This window comes from Peromyscus maniculatus, chromosome 4 (assembly GCF_049852395.1).
Source record: "Peromyscus maniculatus bairdii isolate BWxNUB_F1_BW_parent chromosome 4, HU_Pman_BW_mat_3.1, whole genome shotgun sequence".
NCBI lineage: Eukaryota > Metazoa > Chordata > Mammalia > Rodentia > Cricetidae > Peromyscus > Peromyscus maniculatus.
In genome coordinates, this window is record NC_134855.1 from 96,130,937 (window position 1) to 96,143,985 (window position 13,049).

At 52.6% G+C, this 13,049-nt stretch overlaps 1 protein-coding gene across 6 annotated transcripts; it reads left to right on the forward strand.

Moving 5' to 3' along the window:
- The first annotated feature begins 7,844 nt into the window (after positions 1-7,844).
- LOC143272968 (uncharacterized) lies at positions 7,845-12,544 on the forward strand. 6 transcript variants are annotated; one of them, XR_013050662.1, is made up of 3 exons: positions 7,845-9,777; positions 10,607-10,993; positions 11,339-12,544. XR_013050662.1 is itself a non-coding variant. In XM_076570342.1 (2 exons), the coding sequence occupies exons 1-2, from the start codon at positions 8,774-8,776 to the stop codon at positions 11,365-11,367; spliced, it is 852 nt and encodes a 283-aa protein (XP_076426457.1). In that variant the 5' UTR covers positions 7,845-8,773; the 3' UTR covers positions 11,368-12,544. The 6 variants fall into 6 exon arrangements, 1 of the variants encoding a protein (XP_076426457.1); XR_013050660.1 differs by having other exon boundaries at positions 7,845-11,048; XR_013050661.1 differs by having other exon boundaries at positions 7,845-10,993.
- The last annotated feature ends 505 nt before the right edge of the window (positions 12,545-13,049 follow it).

Consider the following 13,049-nt stretch of genomic DNA (forward strand, 5'->3'; position numbering starts at 1 on the left):
GGGTCATACAGACCTTCTGGCCTCTGCCTGTACCTGCTCTGGGTCTCCCACAGCCTCGGGCCGTGTTGTCCGAATCTTTCAAGGTCTGATTAGTTCTCAGACACTAATTCAGGATGAACTTTGAGACTCCAAGTCTCCATGATCAGAAATGCCATTCTGTGTTTATGGAAAGCACCCCTTTTTAAACTGGCTAAGAGTGCTAAAAGACTGGCCACAAATACCCTGTCTGGACTGGAGTCGTGGCTTCCAGAAGAACCAGCCCATTGTCACGGCTTTGGTCTCTGAGTGTGTGGACAGGAAATGTGGGTTCCTGACATCAGGAATGCAGTCTGATAAACACAAGTCTCCAGAGATTGCACAATTCCCTCCCCGGTACATAGAGGGTGTATCACTGTCTCTCACTGTGGATACAGGGAGGGACGGAATGAAGAAGGCACACTTGGGCTTTCTAAGCTTCTTCGGTGGTTGTTGCTCTGTAATGAGACAATCTTTACTACATTTTAAAAATCTCTCTTAGCTGGGCCTGGTGGCACACGCCTTTGATCCCAGTGCTCAGGAGGCAGAGACAGGTGGATCTCTGTGAGTTCAAGGCCAGCCTGGGCTACATAGCAAGACCCATCTCAAAACAATCACACACACAAAAACCCTCTGTGTGTGTATGAGAGAGACAGACAGACAGACAGAGACAGAGAGGCAGACAGAGACAGAAAGACAGAGACAGAGAGAGACAGAGACAGAGAGAATATGTCTCACCATATGATCTCTCGATCTTTTTGCCTCAACCTCCCCAGTGCTGGGATTACAGGCATGTGCCAGCCATGCCCCAGCTAACTGACTGAAACTTCACACACAAATCCTTGAGTTTAGACACATTGTGTGCCTTTTTCCTGGTGAGATGATCAATATTATTTTTTGTTTGTTTTTCAAGACAGGGTTTCTCTGTGTAGTTTTGGTGGCTGTCCTGGATCTTGCTCTGTAGACCAGGCTGGCCTCGAACTCACAGAGATCTGCCTGGCTCTGCCTCCCAAGTGCTGGGATTAAAGGCATTCGCCACCACCGCCCAGCAATGATCAATATTTTGTTTCAGTACAAACAAAAGAATTCAAGATCCTCCCCACACCCTGCCACAAAGAAACCAATGGACAGAACACTGAACAGATAAGCCTAGTCCTGCCCCACTAACAGATGAGGATGCCCAAGACCAGAGAGGTCCTATCCCACTAACAGATGAGGATGCCCAAGACCAGAGAGGTCCTATCCCACTAACAGATGAGGATGCCCAAGACCAGAGAGGTCCTATCCCACTAACAGATGAGGATGCCCAGGACCAGAGAGGTCCTGCCCCAAGTCACTTCACTATTTATTGACAGAGTCATCTTACAAATCACATCTTCTCAGTCCAGGCTGGGTAGGGTTTCATTGTTCCACACCACCTGGATTTCTTGCAGAGTATGAGCTTCAGGACAGGAACTATGTGGCTTGTTTTGGATCTGTGCCCTGGGCTTAGGGTGGTTCCCTGTCTCTGTGGTCACTGGCTCATCAGTGGGCCTCACCCTCTCAGGCAGTGTCACTCAAGTGCAGGGTGTCATGAGGCCAGGCAAGTTCTACGTGTCGGGGGCTGACAGCATATGGTTAACGTGGCTCCTTCTCACCTCCCCGAGTGGCATTTCTTTTTTTGCGGTTTTGTTTTGTTTCTCAAAACAGGGTTTCTCTGTGTAGCCTTGGCTGTCCTGGAATTCACTCTGTAGACCAGGCTGGCCTTGAACTCATAGAGATCCACCTGCCCCTGCCTCCCAAGTGCTGGGATTAAAGGCGCAAGTAGCATTTCTAATTTTAGTTAGAATTCAGTCCCGTACAGTCCTCCCAGTTAGGCAGAAAGTTCTCCCAGGAAGCGGGGGATTAAGGGCAGAGCATTTGGGGTTAGTGGTCCAAAGGAGTCTCATTTTACAAAGGGATCAGTTCCAAGACCTCCAGTGAGGGAAAAAAAAATCACACAAAGTAAAACTTGTCCTTGAAAATCCTTTAAGATGCCCGTGAAGTTCAACAGGCAGACACAATCACTTCTCAGGAGTGCCCAGCCAGCCAGCTTTTCCTTTGCCCCAGTTGAGCAACAGAGGAAAACACTGGCTGGCATTTAGAATACTGAAGAGAGAGGCTTATCTGTGTATGATCAGAATCTGCCATGATATGACCAGGGAAGGGCCTGTGTGCATGCTCCATGTCACACCACACACACACACACACACACACACACACACACACAGAGAGAGAGAGAGAGAGAGAGAGAGAGAGAGAGAGAGAGAGAGAGAGAAGCACCTGAACATGGGTAGAATAGCAAGAGAGCTGCATTATGTCGCGATGCACCAATGCATTACTGTGTAAGCGCCACCCCCCCCCCACGCTATGAACCCCCCCTCCAAACCTCCTCAGCTAAACCACACCACTGCCTTGATGCCAACTATGGGCCTTTCAACTAACCCCGCTTTATGCCAGCAGCTCGGTCCCATCCTGCTGCCACCTTGGGTTGTTGATCTAGAATTCCTGATCCCTAGAAACCATGAGCTCTCTGGGCCGGGGGTGGTGCAGGCCTTTAATCCCAGCACTTGAGAGGCAGAGGCAGGCAGAGCTCTATGAGTTCCAGGACAGCCTGGAATACATAGAAAGACCTTGCCTTGAAAACCAAAATAAGAAAAAAGAAACCATGAACTCATAAATGCCTGTCATTGTAAGTTGCTGTGTAAGGGTGATTGGCTGTGTAGAACACACATGCAGAGCACTAACACAATAGTACTAGTATTATTAGTATTAGTACCCTGCAGGCCAAGGAATGCGCTGTAAAGTGAGTTTTGTGGTAGAAGTGCTGAGACTACAGTTGCCTTTATTGTTTTAAGATTTGTTTATTTGTTTGTTTAGAGACAGGGTCTCACTCTGTAGACCAGCCTCGAACTCACAGAGATCCATCTGCCTGTGCCTCCCGAGTGCAGGGATTAAAAGTGTGCATCACAACAGGTTGTGGAATATTAGTTTAAGATGTGTTACATTTGTTTATGCTGTGGAGCATTTAATGATGCAAAGATGTGTTGCATTTTTTTTTTTATGTTGCATTTGTTGAACTCTGTGAAGCTGTATTACTTTGCCGGCTTAAAACACCTGATTGGTCTAATAAAGAGCCAAATGGCCAATAGCTAGGCAGGAGAGGGACAGGTGGGGCTGGCAGGCAGAGAGAATAGACAGGAGGAGAAGTCTAGGCTTAAGAGAAGAGAAGAGAAGAGAAGAGAAGAGAAGAGAAGAGAAGAGAAGAGAAGAGAAGAGAAGAGAAGAGAAGAGAAGAGGGAGGAGTGAGAAAAGGAGAAGGAGAGGAGGATGCCAGGGCCAGCCACCCAGCCACACACCCCCGAGCAAGAAGGAAGGAAAGGTTTATAGAATAGAAAAAGGTAAAAGCCCAGAGGCAAAAGGTAACAAAAGCTTGATAGAAATAAGCCAAGCTAAGGCCAGGCATTCTTAAGTAAGAATAAGTTTCCGTGTATTTATTTGGGAGCTGGGTGGCGGCCCACAAAGAGTAAAAACAAAACAAAAAACCAAGCTGGGTGGTGGTGGTGGTGATGGTGGTGGTGGTGGTGGTGGTGGCAGCGGCAGTGGTGGCGGCAGCAGCAGCACACATGCCTTTAATCCCAGCACTCGGGAGGCAGAGCCAGGCGGATCTCTGTGAATTCGAGGCCAGCCTGGGCTACAGAGCGAGATCCAGGAAAGGCGCAAAGCTACACAGAGAAACCCTGTGTGTGTGGGGGGGGGGGAACCAACTACAACCACACCCAGTTATTTTTGTTTATTTATGTGTATGTATATGTGTTTATTTATGTGTATGTATATACACTGTGTGAGTGTATGCCGTGTGTGTGGAGTCAGAAGAGCACACTGGATCCCCTGGAACAGGAGTTGCAGGCAGTTGGGAGCCACCTGACAGGTGCTGGGAACCAAATTCTGGTCCTCTGAAAGAACAGCAAGTGTTCTTAACTGCTGAGCTGTCTCTCCAGCCCCTGCATCTGTCTTTAGGAAGACTGCTGGCAGCTGAGAAGGTGGCTGAGGAAGGGGAAGGCTGACAAGAGGCAGCTGGGAGCAGCAGAGAGCAAGAAGGTTGGTTGCAGCTGAAGGAGACCTGATGGTAATAATAGTATGTCCAAACGTACCAGTTCCTCACTTACAAAAAAATGTTAAAAGCAATACTTTAACAGTTAACATTTATCGAGCACTTCATATATACCAGGCACTTTTCTAAGACTCTTACATTTCTGTGTAGGTACTACAACTGGGGAAACTGAGGCACAGAAAGATCATGCCACCTGCCAGATGCCACACAGCTGGAGAATGGCAGCGCCTGGTTCCCACTCAGACCATCCACGGTTTCCTGAAGTTTGCACTGTGCTGCCTTTAGAGAGGTCATATTCAAAAAGGGAGTGGAGCGGGACAAGGGCGAGCTGCCAAGAGCGGGGTCAACATGACTTGCAAGGCAGACATGAAAGGGCGGGGCGCGGGGACACTCACCAACGATCCCAGCGCTGGGAGGCAGAGGCAGGCAGGTCTCTGTGAGTTCGAGGCCAACCAGGACCACATAGAAAGATCCTGTCTCAAATTAAATAAATACAGTATACCTATAATCTCAGAACTTGGGAGGCAGAGGCAGAAGGATTTCCATTGAGTTTGAGGCCAGTCAGGGCTCTACTGAAAATTTTTGTTTCAAACAAAAATTTAAAAAAAAAAATAGTATTTAAAAATGAAGACATTACTATCACTAGGCACCTACTGACTCTCTGTGGCACTCACAGGAAGTGCTTAATGGACTCAACTACAACCTAGCATGTAATGTATAGACTAACATCTGGACATGGCACCAAGCCCCACTTCCACCCCACTCCAGTAAAAATAAACCTTACTGTTCAAATATAGACTAGTTAGAAGTGCCATGTTTTACAGAAGAGGCAGTTGTTTGGCATTAGAAATAGGCAAGTGTTGGCTTCCTCAGATAGCTGGGCATCAGCAATGTGATTTTCAAATGGAAACACAGATAGAGGGAGACACTCGCACACTTCCGGCCTGACTCAGCTCTTTACAGAGCCTCCATAGAAAAGTCTAGCCCCCACGCGGGCCTCAGTTAACGGGTCTGTAAAGCCAAGAGGTAAGACAGTCCAAGTCGCCACATTCTACAGAACAAGACCTCCGTGGAGAGCGGCTGGCTTCACAGATGTGTGGCACGGGGAAAGCCAGGGCGAAGCAGGACCCATAGCAGCTGTTCCCTAAGGACTTACAGGACTCAGTCAAGAGCTGGAAATCACCCTTTCCGAGTCTCACGCGTTGTTGATTCACACATACACAAGAAAGGGTCAACCAGGAAGTCCCTATACACCCAGCACGTGACTCCTGACGGGCTACCTTTTTTTTTTTTTTTTTTTTTTTTCCGAGACAGGGTTTCTCTGCGTAGCTTTGCGCCTTTCCTGGAGCTCACTTGGTAGCCCAGGCTGGCCTCGAACTCACAGAGAATAGTGTCTCACTGTGTAGCTTTGGCTGGCCTAGAGCTCTATGTAGATGAGGCTGGCTCCTCCTTCCCAAGTGCTGCGATTAGAAGTATATGTCACCATGTCCAGCTTACCTTTTACCTTTTCAAACAATTTTGTGTGTGTGGTGTATGCATGTACTGGGGAGGCACATGTGTAGGCTGGAGGGTGAAGTTGAGGTATCCTCTATTACATATAGATATATATATATATTATAAAGTATATATATGATTTCACTTTATCTTTAATTATGTGCATATGGGGGTGGGTGCCTGTGGAGGCTAGAGGCATCAGATCCCTCTGAAGCTGGAATCTGAGGCAGTTGTCAGCTGCCCAATGTGGGTGCTGGAAACCAAACTCAGATCCTCTGGAAGAGCAACGAGCATTCTTAACTCCTGAGCCATCTCTCCAGCCCCTTTATCTAATTTTTTGAGGCAGGGTCTGACACTTAACCTGGAGCTTGTGAATTCATTTATGAGTGGCTGGCCAGGCAAGCCCCTGGGACCTTCCTGTCGCTGCCTCCTGGCTCTAGGATTAGAGCGTGCCTCTGTTCCCGGCCTTTTGAATGAGTCCTTAAAGACCCGCGCTTGGGTCTTTATGCTTGATGCATACCCACTTGTATCCACTGAGCCCTCTCCCTTCACCCGACCCCCACCTCTGTGAGCTGGGGATTGAACCCAAGGCTTCATAGCTGCTTGGAATGTGCTCTACCACTAAGTATTATCTCCAGCCTTTGCTTGTACAACAGGGTCTTGAACTCTTTCTGTAGCTCAGGCCAGCCTTGAACTTGTGATCTTTCTGCCTCAGTCTCCCAAGCAGCTGGAAACACAGGACTGTGCTACCAAGGCAGGCCTGAGATGTTACCTGGTGTTTGTTCCCTGGGAAAAGGGACCCAAGGTTTGGCTTGCCATGGGGATAAGTTATGTGTAAAACCGGAGGCCCCTCTCTACCGGACTGCCAGTGCTGGGTGCCAGAGTGGGCAGGGTCCGTGGCACATTCCCTTTAATTCTTCGAGGCAGGCAGGACGAGCCAGTAAGGGAAGCCTGAGGTTCCATCATTGTCAAGGTCATTCATCAGATGGAGGCCAGAGGCTGGACCCAACCCCAGGCTGACCCCTCCAAAGTCCCTCTGTCCCATGACACTGGGCTTCTGTGGCCCTGCTACTCTGCAGCCAGACTGTTCTTCCCAGTCCGAGAAGGGAAAGGCAGTATGACCAGAGCCCAGCACCTCTAGCGCAACTCAGGATGCTGGGGAGAAACACATTAAGAGTGTTTGATGCCCTCTCTTGTATTTTTACCCCATCTTAGAAAAACAGAGATTTGCAGCCAGGCAGTGGTGGTGGTGCACACCTTTAATCCCAGCACGCAGGAGGCAGAGGCAGGTGGATCTCTGTGAGTTCAAGGCCAGCTGAGGCTACAGAGTGAGTTCCAGGAAAGGCACCAAAGCTACACAGAGAAACTCTGTCTTGGGGGGGGGGGGAGAGGAAAAGAAAAAGAAAGATTTGCTTTAAATGGTTTTATTAAAAACTGTACCAGTTGATGAGGGAGAGGATATTTACACATGTATACACGTAAAGAACAAAAAAGCCAAATATTATGTACAGGTTAAAAAATAATGGTCCCCATTCCTCTCCTGAAGGCAGAATGCCCAGACCCCAGGGCAACCAAAATTGGGGGTGAATTGAAAGACCCCCGCTCCATTATGAGGATATGGGGCGTTGAGCCGATGTTATGCCCCCCCAATAACTTGGCCTTAGAAACGCCATTCTGCAGGAATCAGAAAAACAGGAGTTCACAGCCATAGCCAGCTACCCGGCCTTGACAGAGATAGCTATGGCCAGCCTTAAAAAAGATAACTGTGGTCAGCAGCCTTGGGAGTAAGACAGTTGATATTTTATGGCGGGCCCCTGGCCTTGAGGAATAAGCAGCTGGCCTGGACAAGGCCAAATCAGCCACACACGTATGACCCCAAGTTCACCCTGGCCTTCTTTGAAACAACCAATAGGGACCCTGTAACTATGCTTCTCGCTTCTGTAACCGCGCCTCTGCCCCTGGGATCCCATAAAAAGTCCCCCTTGCCCTAGGAAAGCGCGCAAGTCCTCCAAGAGACTTCGCCCCAGGTACCTGGTCTAAATAAACCCTCTTGCTTTTGCATCTGATCTGTGGTTTCGATGTGTTCCTTGGGTTTGGGGTCTCTCCCGGAGAAAGATCTCAGCCGGGGGTCTTTCATTTGGTGGCCCGTACGGGGATTGAGACCCCTCCCTGGGACCACCGACCCACCATCAGGAGGTAAGCCGGCCGGCCCTGATTTATGTCATCCCTGTCCAGTCTGAGGGTTGTCTGTTTGTCTGAGTGTTAAATGTTGTTTGTTTGTCTCCGCGCCTGCGTCTGATAATCTGTCTGTGTCAGTGGATCTGAAAGGGGGGACCGACGGGTCTGGACTTCGCCACTGAACCCTGGGAGACGTCCTAGGGGAATCTGGGAACCTGGAAGACGTTCCACGGTTCATCTGAAGTGCCCTCTGTGGCACGGTCTGCCCTCCGGGGGCACGGTTTAAAGACCCCTCTGGGGGCACGGTTTTTCTGGTTTTGCTTTCGGTTTGGAACCGAAGCCGCGCAGCGAGTGTTAGTCTTATTTATATTGGTCTGTCGTTTTTTGTTTTCTGTTTAACCGTTCTCCTCCTAGAAACAGCCATAGGACAGACTGTCACCACCCCCTTGAGCCTCATGCTTAAACATTGGTCAGACGTAAAGACACGAGCCAACAACGAAGGAGTCGTAAAAAAAAAAAAAAAAAAAAATAGATCACTCTTTGCGAGGCCGATTGGGTTAAAATGGATGTAGGATGGCCTCGTCAGGGAACCTTTAACCTCAGTCTTATTTCACAGGTGGAGAGAAAAGTTTTTGCTTCCAGTCCCCATGGCCACCCGGACCAGGTCCCATACATTGCCATGTGGAGACTCCTGACAACAGAACCTCCCCCATGGGTTAAGCCGTTTCTCTTCCCCTCTGCCCCCCCGGCGGCAGCAGCGCTCGCCGAATCCCGGGGCCGAGGAAGCCAGATCGGCGGATCCCTCCCACTCCCTGTTCCTCCCTAACCCCACACCAGCAAGTCTTTTCCTCTCCCCGCAGGCCGCTGCTCCGGCGCAGGCGGGCGCGCGGGCAGGCTTGCAAGCGGGTGCGGGAGAAGAGAACGCGCAGGCGGGTGCGCAGGTGGCAGCAGGTTATGGCGCCGACGCGCAGGCGGGGCCGCCGGGAAGCTAGGGCGCCGGGACGCCCCCTGCCCAGTCCCCGCAGGCCGTCAGCGGTGATGGCGGTGGCGGCGGCGGGTGCCGGAGCTCCCCGCGCCTCCTCCCGTCCGCGCGGCCGCGGTGCGGTCGCGGGGGTCCGGGGCGGCACTGGGGGGGGCTCCCCTCACTCCCCGCTCTCCCCGGCTGTCCATGTCTCCCGTGCGGGCGGAGGAGTCCGCCCCGCCGGGCCGTGGTTTTCCGCGTGGCGCCTAACAGCCGACTTAGAGCTGGTGCAGACCAGGGGATTCTGGTCGCGGGGACCCGCGGCGGCGCAGGCGGGGCCAGGGGCGGGGCCGGCGACCAGCCGCCATGGAGCGCGGCGGCCCCCGGCGCGGCTGGCCGGACCCGGGCGGCGGAGGCCCGCGGCGGCACAGGCGGGGCCAGGGGCGGGGCCGGCGACCAGCCGCCATGGAGCGCGGCGGCCCCCGGCGCGGCTGGCCGGACCCGGGCGGCGGAGGCCCGCGGCGGCACAGGCGGGGCCAGGGGCGGGGCCGGCGACCAGCCGGACCCGGGTGGCGGGGAGCCTGCGGCGGCGCAGGCGGCCTCGGTCCCGGCAACGCCCCACAGCCGCTCGCTCGGAGGGGCGGTGGATAGCGCGGGGGGCGGCCGAGCGGCGCAGTCGGCAGCGGCGGCGCAGGCGGACATGGGATGTAGCAGGGGCACGCAGGCGGGGCCGGGGATGGGGTCGGCGAGGGACCGCCCCCTGGCCGGCGACCCGCAGCGATGTGCCACGACCGGCTCCGGCCCAATATGAAAAAGGTGACTAGGGGGCGGCGTCACCCATGGACGCCGAGTCACCCCGCCCCGAGTGTTACAACCCCCCCGACAGCGCCGGAGGGACCGGCGGCTCCTGCAGCGGCCCCCAAACAGCGGAGGATGAGTTCCTGCTTCCTCCCCAATTGCTGGTCGCCTACGAGGAAGGCGGGACAAAGCAGCGAAGGTAGGGAACGCCTACATCTCTATGGCCAGTTGCTCTTAGCGGGTCTCCAGGGGCTCTAACCCCCTACCGATTGGGCTCAGGTTACCAGAAAGAGACGCCGGCAGCGCGTTTTTAAAAAAGACTTAGAGAGACATGGAGGGAGAGGAAAAACAAACAAAAAAGTCCTGGCCACTGTAATGTCTCAGGGACAGGTCAGAGAGGGAGTTAAGACGTTAGGACGGGAGACTTAAAAAGGACACTGCTTGACAAAGACAAAGTGCTTACTGTAAACAGAGAGGACATTGGGCTCGTGACTGATCAAAAAAAAAAAAAAAAAAAAAAAAAGCCTCAAGGGTCTCGGAGACCTAAGCCAAGGGTCCTCAATCTGGAAGATTGGGAAGGTCACGGCCAGGAGCGCCCCCCCCCCCAGCCCAGACTAACTCTCAAGATGGGGGGGCAGCCAGTGACCTTCCTAGTGGACACCGGGGCTCAACATTCAGTCCTGACCCATACCGGAAGCTCTCTCAGTGACCGCACAGCTTTGGTCCAGGGGGCCACCGGTAACAGGAGGTATCAAAGGACCACCGAGAAAAAGGTTCAGCTGGCATCTGGACAGGACCCAAAGGGACCCCCCTACAAGTCCTAGCCCTTTGAACTGTTCGTGGACGAGAACTCAGGCTTTGCAAAAGGAATGCTGGTACAGAGATTGGGGCCATAAAAGCCCGGTAGCTGCAGGATGGCCCGCCCCCCTGTCTGCGTGGGGAAGCCGCTATTGCTGTTTTGCTCAAGGATGCAGGGAAACTGACTTTGGGACAGCCATTAACTGTGTTATCCTCCCATGCGGTAAAAGCTCTGGTCCAGCAGCCCCCAGACCGAGTGATGTTCAGACCAGTTGTCTCCCTCAACCCCGCAACCCTGCTGCCTGGTACACGGATGGGAGCAGCTTCCTCCAAGAAGGAGAACGGAGGGCCGGAGCAGCCGTCACCACCGAATCGGAGATAGTTTGGACCTCACCACTGCCACCTGGAACATCGGCCCAAAAGGCAGAGCTGATCGCGCTGACCCAGGCCCTCCGGATGGCGGAAGCCCGGAGGACCAAGAACTAACAAAAAAAATGGGGGCGGAATGGAGCCCCGAGCGACAAGCTTACATCATAGATGGACAGAGGCCTTGCCTACCAAGAAAAAAAGACCGCTAACGTGGTAACCAAGAAATTCCTGGATGACATCTTTCCCAGGTATGAAATACCCCAGATATTGGGGTCAGACAATGGGCCCACCTTTGTCTCCCAGGTAAGTCAGGAGGTGGCCAGGCTACTGGGGATTGATTGGAAACTTCATTGTGCATACAGCCCCCAGAGCTTAGGACAGGTAGAACGTACAAATAAAACCATTAAGGAGACTTTAACCAAATTAACGCTTGCAACTGGCACTAGAGATTGGGTGCTCCTACTCCCCCTAGCCCTTTACCGAGCCCGGAACACTCCTGGGCCTCATGGCCTAACCCCGTTCGAGATCATGTATGGGGCTCCCCCACCAATTGTAAATTTCCTTTACTCTGATATCTCCTCTTTTGCCACTAGCCCTCCAACTGATGCAAAAGACGGTGTAAAAACCCCTGCCTGCCGGGAACAACTGAACCGCCCGGTGGTGCCTCACCCATTCAAGATTGGGGACTCTGTCTGGGTCCGACGCCATCAATCTAGGAACCTAGAGCCGAGGTTGACGGGACAGCGGCTTGGGTCCACACGTCGCATGTAAAGGCTGCCAAGGAACCCGACGAAGCTGAGGGCACCGAGACATCTAGTTCAACGCTCTCCAAACCCACTAAAGATAAAACTCACCCGGGGGTCCCCTTGATCCCCCTAATAGTCCTCCTGACATTGGGAGGGGCATCACCAGAGAGCCTGTTTCCCTGACGCTGGCCCTGTTACTGAAAAAAATTACCATGGGCGGAATAGCTGCTGGGGTAGATACAAGACTGCAGCCCTTATAGAGACCGGCCAATTCAGACAGCTCCAAGTAGCCATGCTCAACAGAAAAGATTTAAAAGATAGTTCCAAAGGTCACCATGGTTTACGACCCTTGTCTCCACCATTATGGGCCCCCTAATCGTCCTCCTGCTCATTTTATTGTTTGGGTCATACATCCTCAACAGATTGGTGCAATTCATCAAGGATAAGGTTTCTGTTGCCCAGGCTTTGATCCTAACCCAGCAATATCAGAGGCTCAGACAGTCAGAGATAGAGTTAACCCCTTATTCTCCATCCTAAAATGAAAGATTTCATTTGGTACAAAAGAAAATGGGGGAATGAAAGACCCCCGCTCCATTATGAGGATATGGGGCGTTGAGCCGATGTTATGCCCCCCCAATAACTTGGCCTTAGAAACGCCATTCTGCAGGAATCAGAAAAACAGGAGTTCACAGCCATAGCCAGCTACCCGGCCTTGACAGAGATAGCTATGGCCAGCCTTAAAAAAGATAACTGTGGTCAGCAGCCTTGGGAGTAAGACAGTTGATATTTTATGGCGGGCCCCTGGCCTTGAGGAATAAGCAGCTGGCCTGGACAAGGCCAAATCAGCCACACACGTATGACCCCAAGTTCACCCTGGCCTTCTTTGAAACAACCAATAGGGACCCTGTAACTATGCTTCTCGCTTCTGTAACCGCGCCTCTGCCCCTGGGATCCCATAAAAAGTCCCCCTTGCCCTAGGAAAGCGCGCAAGTCCTCCAAGAGACTTCGCCCCAGGTACCTGGTCTAAATAAACCCTCTTGCTTTTGCATCTGATCTGTGGTTTCGATGTGTTCCTTGGGTTTGGGGTCTCTCCCGGAGAAAGATCTCAGCCGGGGGTCTTTCAGAATGAAATGCTACATCTCACTGGGTCTCCCCTGTCAGTTCCTGTGGACCCAGAGATGGGGTGGACCATCTGACATCTGTAGAAAGAGGGGCAGTGCAAGCCTGGGGCCGCATACCTCATAGCACCTTGGCCAAAGCTAGGCATGTATGGAAGAGTCCAGCTTTGTTCTGCTGTTCCCGCGAGCCTCTGTCCCGTAGGCCTGCAGCTAGCTCACAGGAACCCCAGGAAATGCAGAAGGCCTGTGGGTCCACCCTGTCCTACCAGGGTATCAGCCAGGATAGCCTGCCTCCAACGGTCCTCATCTTCATAGAGCCACAGTTTGTCCCACCAGGAGGATGGTGGTCACCGTACTGACTCCTCAAAGTCCTGCAGAGCCATGAGGACTGGCGGCTTTGGCTACTCCACGTACCTGTACCCCACTCCCTTTCAAGTCCC